Here is a 9782-nt window from a genome sequence, read left to right as displayed (position 1 = left end):
TTGTTCCAAGTGCAACCCAACATTATCTCCAAAACATTTGGTCAATAGAACAAAAGAAAAGGGATAAAAAAGTTAAAAGATTGGCTTCGCCCGGGTTCGAACCGGAGACCTTCAGTGTGTTAGACTGACGTGATAACCAACTACACCACGAAACCTGTTGTTTTCTTTTTAACCAATATAGCTTTTATATATACACACAGAATCCTAAAAGTTTCACCACTAGTCTGTCACTCACTGTATCACGTTGATGAGTTTGGTACAATTCAAAACGCTTATTTTGTTGTTTGAAGTCGCACTTAAATTTTGATCCAAAACAAAGACTTATTAGTTGCTACAACACGTAATGTAGTGTCCACTTTTATTACTGTTACTAAACCTTACTGGTCATAAAATCACTGTTTGTAGCTTCCCAAATGACAGTACCATCACAAGTACAAAGCTTTTTGTAGTTTTCTCCAACTCCTGCGCTTCTAGCAATCACTGCAGCTGTCAATCTCGGTCCCAACTTCTTATCCTCTGTCTTGTAAACCACCACAGCTCGCCCTATTAGATCAGCAACCTTGAGCTTCTCTTTCTTTCCAGAATAAAACGCCTCTCCGCTTTGGTCTGCCTCTAGTGTTCCCAGGTCGCCCAATGGCTGACAAAAAAAGAATAATGTTATAAGAGAACTGTGATGATATTTGATGTTTTTATTAGAGTGAGCTGGAGGAACCTCTGTGATTGTATGGTCTTCAAATGGGTTGTACAAGTTCCCGGTGCTGGCTGCTCCGTTTGTGAGATCTCCATACTCGTTGATAGACCAACTGTGGTTTCCGGGAGACAAGCCTGTGAAGTTGGCTTCAATCCTTGCAAGCTCCATACTCACCTGAGCAAATCTTACTACCCCAAAGATGTCTGGGCCTTTGAACTCCGCTACTGCAGCCGAGACTAAGAAGTCTGCCAAACACATCACAGAGTAAAAGTAACAAATGAGAAAAAAGAGACTGTTGAAAAGACAGAACATGAAGTGGTAAATCCCCAAATGAAACATCACACAAGCCCAATGTAACAGCTCTTACATGTTCTATGAAATGAGAAAAGGTATATTCTTTCTTTTGATTATCAAACTCTTCTCTACCACCAAAAACCAAAGGTGTGTAGAAATCTAACCTTGAGGAACACCTTGTCCAATCAAACGAGCTTTTCGACCGGTTTGCTCCAAAGCTTGACTCATAGTCTTAACAGGGGAAGATCCAAGTATCCTCACAACTTGGTTAGCCAAATCCACATCCACTTTTTCAATCCCTTTCATAGATCAAATTTCCATTACACATGACAAAAAAAAAAACAACAGAGTAAAATTACTAAAATCATAACCAAAGATGTTGAAAACAATCTCAAGAACCTACCTTCAATAGTTTCTAACTTGCTCTTCACGGCGTTAACACAACCCTCACACTTCATATTCACCATAAACTCAGTCTAGCAACAACAACAACAACAACGACATGTTCAGACACACAACATAAGTTCTCATAAGCTGAATCCTATCAATTGATTCGAAATCCAGATAGGAAAGAGAAAAAGACTTACAAGGAGCTGAGGCATGACTCCATCCTCCTGCATATCAAATCAGGAAAATTAAAAAGCTAAACTTGGAAAGTGGGTATCTCAAAAGTCTGAAACTTTTTCAGTAAACCTGAGAGAGATTACTATCAGAAGCTGGGACGGTCGTCATGGGAGAGCTAGCAAAGCTTCGTGCAAGCCCCAAGCCACGTGGAGACGGTCGGGAGAAATTGAGAGATTGAGGATTGGGGTTGGTAGGGGAAGAAGAAGAAGAAGAGGAGAACGCGATCGCGATTGGAATCGCAGACGCAGCTGTGGTAGTTGCCACTGACCGTAGAAGAGAAGCCATTGCTTTTATTTTTGAACCATTCACATTCACAAAGTCGCAGCCTTTCTATTTATAACTTTTTATTATTTAAAAAAAATAACAGAATAAATAGGTTGTTCTTACAAGATTCGAGTTTGGTGCTATTATCTTACACAAATAACATAATATAAATTAAGTAGAAAAAGTCTAAAAATAATACTAATTAAAAGTTTAGGCAAAACCAGGAGGGAGTTCAGGATCTTCATCATCATCACAGTTGATGTTGTTGTTGTGGTCAGTGTAACTAACTCTGTTGTTAGTGCTACTACTACATGCTGCTTCTCCTTTGTTTTCTTGTACATAAATCAGTTCTTGCTTCTGTTTACTTGATGGACCAAACTCGTTACCTAAATGGAGAAGAGACGAGGAGGTTGGGATGTTATGTTCTGATTCTCTGGTGGATGGTTTCACTTCTTGAACGCCTCCAGGGTTAGATAATGTAGTGTAGACAGATTGCACGGTGTCTCTGATCTCGTTCTTCATCCCGTCTTCTGATCTTATAATCCCCCACAATCCATCTGAGAGTTGGCTCAACATCTTGCTCCTACAAGAAACAAAAAATCCAAACTTATTAAGTCATAACCAGTTTACAAGAAGAGCAAGAGTCAGTGAACAGAAGGAACAAATTCTGTTTTCCAATCCAACATACCCAACTTCTTGGAAAATGGCATCAGAGAGTTGCCTGGTTTTCATAGTTTGAGCATCCGGTCGATTCAACGCTCTTGACTCCTTGACAACTGATATCATCTTGTTTCGTAGTTCCTCCTGCAATCAAGTTACCGCTTTAAAAGAGAGTAACCAAGTCTTTTATCTCAAAATCCTACAAGGGATTGGTGTAAAAGACCCATCAAAAGTATATCATGTACCAGCAGCAACTTGAATAATCACAAACAAGTACAACTTACCAAACACTACCAGAAGATTCAGCTATATCTGTGATCTAACTCCAATAAGATGATAACAGTCTCCTCGAGGAGCTAAGATAACCCAAACCCATAGAAGTAACGTAACATCAAGGCTCTCAATCATCAAGCAACTTTCCAGCAATACACTTATCCTTAAAACGCTAAAATCAAGATCAAGGACCAAACTTTCTTAATCTAAAGAAATCTCCAAACTTTCAATAAGATAATAACGAATATAATCAAAATAAAAAAAATTGACTATAATTCAATTAGATCGATGAAGACTGAGTCAACTCAAATCACATTCCTTTCCAACTGAACTGATCATTACGGTCCTAAGGGTATTGGGAGCAAACCAAAGACGTCGTAGAGAGAGAGAGAGAGAGGGATTACGTTATCCTTGAGGCGGCGTATGATTTTAAGGCGGAGACTGTCGAAATCACCGTCGTCCTTAAGCTTCTCTATAACCTCTTCCTTGCTTATCTTCCTCCTCGGAGGAGCCATCGCCATTCTCTTCCTTCCTCTTCCTCTTTTGATTTCTGATTTTTTCTTTCTTTTCTATTATTATTCAGTTTCTTAATTGGTCACGATATAAATGTAAACAGCCGAAATAAATAAATAATTAATCTATGAGGATTAGTAAATAAGCTTGTCTACAACATGAGTAATGACACCATGTTCTGCTGTTATGATGATCATCAGTTCATCACCATTTCCACATAAACTTTCATGATCCTTGCTTGATATCAAATGGTAAGCATATCTCTATATGATGCAAAGTGTAAGACCTATTAATCCCTTTATTAATTCATTAAAAATCCAGTAATTATTGCAAAATTCATTTCGCTAGCCTTTGCAATTAGACTCTAATGTTACGGATCTTTTGTTTACATACCATACCATCATGGCATCATGTCTAGAAAAAAAAATTAATTTTTATTTTCTTGTACTATTTGTCTTTTAAACAACTATTTAACTTTTCTAATGAATTGACATGAAATCATATAATACCAACTTTTTTCTTTGATGAAAACTGTAGCCGCAAAATATAAACTATGGCTCCGAATGGTAATTGCGGTTTGAACGGTGCGGGATAAACGGTTTAACTGCGGTGCGGTTTTAACAGTTATAAAAACGTATAGATATATGGTATATGTAGAGATTTTTGTTACTGTTAACTACGGTGCGGGGCGTAGGCGGCCTACGAAATAAATAAATGTATTTCAGCATCCTTTGGTATTCATGAAAACGACATAAACTTTATTATAATACAAAGTTAGTAACGTTAACTATTATATGAATTAAATCGATTGGGAGATTTGATTACTGGTTTCGTGACTAAATACACTCGTCCTCTGTTCTTTGATTCCTCGATAATTTTGAATATAATATGATACCCTGCATATACAAATTATCAACATTAACAAACATTATGATATCTTGCCACTATAAGTGTGTTTAAAATAAAACATTTTGGTCGGGAATGTAACGTTAATAGTTGTTTGATGATGGGATCATACTGTGATATTTGGATCTATCACATAACAAGTATACAAGCAAGATAAGGGTTTTCTGTTTAGCTTGCATCAACGTATAGTGCCATATTTATATCAGATGCAATGTTAATTTGATATTCTATAATCATAGTAAAAACACTTAACTTAATTTGTTCTTGAAGTTAAGAATTAAGTTCATTTATCAGTTTAAGATCTAACTGTCGGATGAAACAAGCAGGTACGCTTCACACACACATTTTAAACGTATGGATTGGATCCTTACGTAAATCTACTAAATTGATAGCCGCTAAGTGAGCAGCTTAACCCTTAAATAAATTACTTTATTTAGTATCACCCACTCTGTGACAAATAAATACATAAATAGCAATGCTATTATAGCATCAACCACTCACTCGTGGTGGCCTATGTAGGACTACACACTCGAATCAGTGGGAGATTATAACTTTGTATTATTGGAGGTACGAATCTGCCGTCACATTGATGACATTGCTATTTTGATATCCTACATATTTCTTTTAGATAAAAATACAACTCATAGCACCCAAAGATCCTCTTAAAGCCAAAACAGTTCCACAGCCAAACAGATTAAAGCATCACCCTATGGATTTTGCATCTTCTTCAGCAGATTTTGCCTATGAAAATGAGCTAGATCTCTCGAGTTTGATGACTCCTTCAACGTTTATACCATTCCAAGAACCTAACCCATCTATTCCGACCATTCATTGTGCCGGTGCTGAAAACGATGGAAGACAGAGAATCCGTGAGACAACCACCACCGATGAAATCATCACAAACGAAGATGTTGAGCCGAAGAACAAGAAAGCAAAACGTAGAGAGATTGAGAGACACCGAAGACAAGAAGTCACGTCTCTTTTTGGGAATTTAAGATATATATTGCCATCTCAATACATTAAGGTATATACATTTTACCTTTCTTAGTTATCATATTTATTAATTAGATTCTTATATACAGTAATGAGTAAATAGGGTAAGCGTTCTTCATCGGATCACGTTCAAGAAGCTGTGAATTACATCAAAGACTTAGAAAAGAAGATCAAAGAGATCAGCTTGAAAAGAGACCGAATAAAGAGATCTCTTTCTCATTCATCTTCAACAGGAGAGTGTTCTATTAGATCATTAGAATCATCATATTGTTCTTGTGATGGAGACACGCATATAAATGTTAAGGTCAGGACTTGTTTGGTCGGTATCGAAACCGTAGCAAGTTGCTGTTTCAGACAAGAATCTTGTCTTTCAAGTATTCTTCAGTTGCTGGTTCAAGAACAATGCCTTGATGTTGTTAGTTGTATCTCATCTAGACTGCACCCAAGATTCATACACACCATTGTTTGCGAGGTAATTTTTCTTTATTGTATTTTATTTTCATTGAAATTATGAAGAGAAAGAGAATAAATATAAATTAATTAGGAATTATTTTCTAAAAAAAATGCAGGTGGAGAAAGGAATGGAAGTTAACTTCTTAGAACTTCAAGAAAAGTTGATTAAAACAGGAAAATTATATCACATCATGTGACTATTCTCCAGCTGTAATCGTAAAAACTTCTTTGATGCATTATAGTTTGGTCTTGAATTCGCTGTCACCAACTCAGAAAAATCTATCTTATTTAGTTTTGTATGTTATTGTATATTATGCTTTCTTTCGAGAGGATGGAAAATTCCCTCTATCAGAACAAGTTTTAATGTGTGAGAGTTAAGTGGTGTTCCAAAAAAAAGGAAAATTATGTTCATATGGATGCTAACATACTATATGCATGTTTGTATTTCATTTTGTTATGAAACTTTATTTATATTAATTGCGTTTTAAACCGAACATTGGTTTATGATTACAAGATAAAGATTCAAATTATATAGTTTATTACTTTATTAAACAATTTCCAATGGATTACTCTATTTGTTCTTCAAAATAGAATAACTCTATAATAAAATTGAGTTTTACTCTAATAATATTTATTTATAGTAAAAAGTAGAATGATGAATAAAAATAAATGAACTATTTTATTATAAAAATAAACATTTATATATTGTAACCCTTCTATTATAGATGAAAAAATAAAATAAAAGTATAAATATTTTCTAAATTTTATTTTAAAATTAAAAATATAATGAGACTGGAGATGCTAGCGGATTTAACCACGGAAGGCCTCACCGACTGTGTACCTTACTCGTAACCTAAGTAATATAGAAAGGAGGGCTTCATCGACTACACACACTCTACAGTCCCCTCAGATCAATGGCATAATCTCCGGTCGTCCTCGTTCACCGGCCACCGACTTTTATTTACATGGACGACGAGCTTCTGAGTTGTAACTTCCACGTTAAAGTCAAACTGAAGATGTCAAAAATAGGAGTTTATCCAAGGCTTTTGCCAATTGAATTAACATTTTTATTCATGTTCAAATGTCATCTGAGAGCTGGCTCAACATCTTACAAGAGATCTAAACTTAGAAAGAAAAGAAAAAAGAAGTGAAACACTCTTATTTGAGAAATTGCACTATCTTTTTGAGAGATACATTTAACAACATTTGTCAAAGTTTAATAGTATAGATTTTACTTTATTAGGTGTTCAAAGAACGATTTTATTTTATTTCAGTATTAATATTTAGTTTGATAAATTCAATAGATTTATCACAAATATTTTAATTCTATAACATGGGTAATGTCAAAACTTGAATTATTTATTTTCTCAACATAATATTAATTCTACGAAATTTAAAATTATGACTTTAACCAAACGAATAATGGTTTTGTAAGTAATATAGTCAAGATTCCGAAGAGATCGTCCCCTCAAAGTCAATGGCGGCAGAATCTCCACTCGTCCTCGTCCACCGGCCACCGACTATGAAATACATGGACGAGCCTCTGACTCGTTACTACCGGATTCTCACCACCCACACCTCCTCAGACCCACTCCCGCTCTTCCTCTCCCCTCACGCCTCCTCCGTCAGAGCCGTCGTCAGCATCGGCAGGTTCAAGATCGACGCCGGCTTCCTCTCCCGCCTCCCTTCTCTCCAGCTCATCGTCTGCACCAGCGTCGGCACCGACCACGTCGACCTCCCCGAATGCAACCGCCGAGGCATCGCCGTCACAAACGCCGGCGGAGCTTACTCGGAAGACGTGGCGGATTACGCCGTCGGTTTGCTGATTAGCTTCCTCCGTCGCATTCCGGCGGCTGATCGTTACGTCAGGTCGGGTAAGTGGGCGAGATGCGGAGAGTTCCAGCTTGGAATCAAGGTTTGATTCTGATCTTATTACAGTGTGACAACTCTGTTCAATCATTCTAGGAGAAAGACGAGACCTTTCTTATCATGAATCTTTCTTGATACGAGAACTTTCTTATCAGTATAAAGACTGGAACTTTCTTATCAGTAGAAAGACGAGGACTTGCTTATCAGTATAAAGACTGGAACTTTCTTATAATGAATCTTGTTGTGATGATACTCTGTTTGTTTTGTTGCAGTTAAGTGGGAAGCGAGTTGGGATACTTGGACTAGGGAGCATAGGGTCCCTTATCCCTTACCAGTACTATCCTGACGTTGTCTCATTAGCAGCAAACAGTGATGTCATCATCCTCTGCTGCGCCCTGAACGATCAGACGCGCCACATTGTGAACAGAGAAGTGATGGAGGCTCTTGGGAAGAAAGGGGTTATAATCAATGTGGGACGAGGAGGGCTGATTGATGAGAAGGAGATGGTTAAGTGTCTTGTCGATGGTGTGATTGGTGGTGCTGGTTTAGATGTGTTTGAGAAAGAACCGGGAGTTCCTGAGGAGTTGTTTGGTCTGGACAATGTTGTCTTGTCTCCACATGCTGCTATGGCCACGCCAGGGTCTTTGAACAATATTGCGCAGCTTACTTTGGCTAACTTGAAGGCCTTTTTCTCGAACCAGCCTTTGATTTCTCCGGTTCGGTTAGATTGAGAGATCGTCCGGTTTGATTAAAAGGGCTAATAAGCAATCTATATTTTAGTTATATTGAACAATATGATTGAATAAGGGGTGTATTTGATCATTGACTCCCCTATGTAGGAGAAGGCAGAATATTAAAATCAAGATGCTAATGTGTAACTGTTGGAGCGACCTGTGGAGGTTTTAAATAAAAATTTAAATTACTTTAAGATCAAATAATGATTTACAGTTTACAAATTTAAAAGATAGTTAGAAGTTCAACTGAAAATGTCAATATTTTTTTTTTGACATCCAAAAAATGTCAATAGTATAAGAGTTTTATTTGATGCTTTTGCCAATTGCATTAGCCTTTTTATAACTTTATTCATGGTTAAATTCCATCTCCAAATTTTTTTCTTGTTCTTCTTCTTTTAACATTTTTTAACACTTCTTTGTTAAATTGAAATGTCTCCATATGGATATTCTATAAAAATGAAAACTCTACAAAAATAAAATACAACCTACTGATAAAAAAATTAAAAGAATACTCATCTATCAACAAAAATTCTTCTTATCTTAATTTCTAAAACACAACCCCATACCTACAATATTTTCTATAAAATTAAAACTTTCCTAAAATATATTTTTGGGAATTTTATTTAAAAATACAACATTTTGATCAAAAAAATCTAAAAGAATATTCATCTATCAATAAAAATTCTTGTTATCCTAATTTATAAACTACAACCTCAAATCTACAATATTTTTCTATAAAAATGAAAACTTTCCAAAAATAAAATTTTCAAAATTTTATTTAAAAACTACAACCTACTGATCAAAAAATTTAAGACAGTACTCATCTATCAACAAAATTTTTTTTATCCTAATTTCAAAATCACAACGTTAATCTACTAAATTTTTCTATAAAAATGAAAATTTTCTTAAAATAGAATTTTAGTATTTTATTTTAAAAATACAACCTGTAGATCAAAAAAATAAAAGAATACTTATTTATCAACAAAAATTCTTCTTATCCATATTTCAAAATCAAAACCTCAAATCTACAATATTTTCTATTAAAATGAAAATTTTCCTAAAATAATTTTTTTGAGAATTTTATTTTTAAAATACAATATATTGATAAAAAAATCTAAAAGAATACTAATCTATCAACAAAAATTTATTCTTTATCCTAATTTCTAAATCAAAACCCCAAATCTACAATATTTTTCTATAAAAATGAAAACTTTCCTATCATCCAAGTCTTTTGTCGATTGAATTTAGCAATTGTCATCCAGTCTTCTGAGAATTGGCTCAACATCTTGCTCCTATAAGAAATCTAAACTTCTTAGTATGTTTGTAACCATTTACAAGAACAAGAGTTACTGAACAGAAGCAACAATTCTCTTTTCAACATACCCGACTTCTTGGAATGTGGCATCGGAGAGTTGCATGGAGATTCCGCTATAGCTGTGATCTAACAACTACAATAAGATGACACTCTCCTCAAGGAGCTAAGATCAACTTAAATGAAACCATAGAAG

General features: G+C 35.3%; 4 protein-coding genes and 1 non-coding gene across 5 annotated transcripts; 2 read left to right on the top strand and 3 right to left on the bottom strand.

Moving 5' to 3' along the window:
- Positions 1-81: 81 nt before the first annotated feature.
- Positions 82-155, bottom strand: TRNAV-AAC. The gene has a single exon. It is a non-coding gene; the product is annotated as a tRNA-Val (tRNA).
- A 93-nt stretch (positions 156-248) lies between these two features.
- On the bottom strand, positions 249-1894 carry LOC103843124 (copper chaperone for superoxide dismutase, chloroplastic/cytosolic). The gene is made up of 6 exons (XM_009119830.3): positions 1679-1894; positions 1573-1599; positions 1389-1461; positions 1150-1284; positions 713-936; positions 249-637 (listed from the first exon to the last, which is right to left on the bottom strand). Exons 1-6 carry the CDS (start codon positions 1892-1894, stop codon positions 371-373), a joined length of 942 nt encoding a protein of 313 aa, XP_009118078.1. The 3' UTR covers positions 249-370.
- A 42-nt stretch (positions 1895-1936) lies between these two features.
- Positions 1937-3467, bottom strand: LOC103843123. The gene is made up of 3 exons (XM_009119829.3): positions 3211-3467; positions 2562-2677; positions 1937-2456 (listed from the first exon to the last, which is right to left on the bottom strand). Exons 1-3 carry the CDS (start codon positions 3325-3327, stop codon positions 2084-2086), a joined length of 606 nt encoding a protein of 201 aa, XP_009118077.1. The 5' UTR covers positions 3328-3467; the 3' UTR covers positions 1937-2083.
- A 221-nt stretch (positions 3468-3688) lies between these two features.
- Positions 3689-6433, top strand: LOC103843122 (transcription factor bHLH55-like). The gene is made up of 3 exons (XM_009119827.3): positions 3689-5249; positions 5322-5690; positions 5788-6433. The coding sequence occupies exons 1-3, from the start codon at positions 4935-4937 to the stop codon at positions 5866-5868; spliced, it is 765 nt and encodes a 254-aa protein (XP_009118075.1). The 5' UTR covers positions 3689-4934; the 3' UTR covers positions 5869-6433.
- A 228-nt stretch (positions 6434-6661) lies between these two features.
- LOC103843121 (glyoxylate/hydroxypyruvate reductase HPR3) lies at positions 6662-8475 on the top strand. The gene is made up of 2 exons (XM_009119826.3): positions 6662-7586; positions 7813-8475. Exons 1-2 carry the CDS (start codon positions 7149-7151, stop codon positions 8269-8271), a joined length of 897 nt encoding a protein of 298 aa, XP_009118074.2. The 5' UTR covers positions 6662-7148; the 3' UTR covers positions 8272-8475.
- The last annotated feature ends 1307 nt before the right edge of the window (positions 8476-9782 follow it).

The sequence above is a fragment of the Brassica rapa genome, chromosome A09 (assembly GCF_000309985.2).
Source record: "Brassica rapa cultivar Chiifu-401-42 chromosome A09, CAAS_Brap_v3.01, whole genome shotgun sequence".
In the NCBI taxonomy this organism is placed as follows: domain Eukaryota; kingdom Viridiplantae; phylum Streptophyta; class Magnoliopsida; order Brassicales; family Brassicaceae; genus Brassica; species Brassica rapa.
Note: the sequence above shows the minus strand (reverse complement) of the source record. Positions and strands in the feature narration are given on the sequence as shown.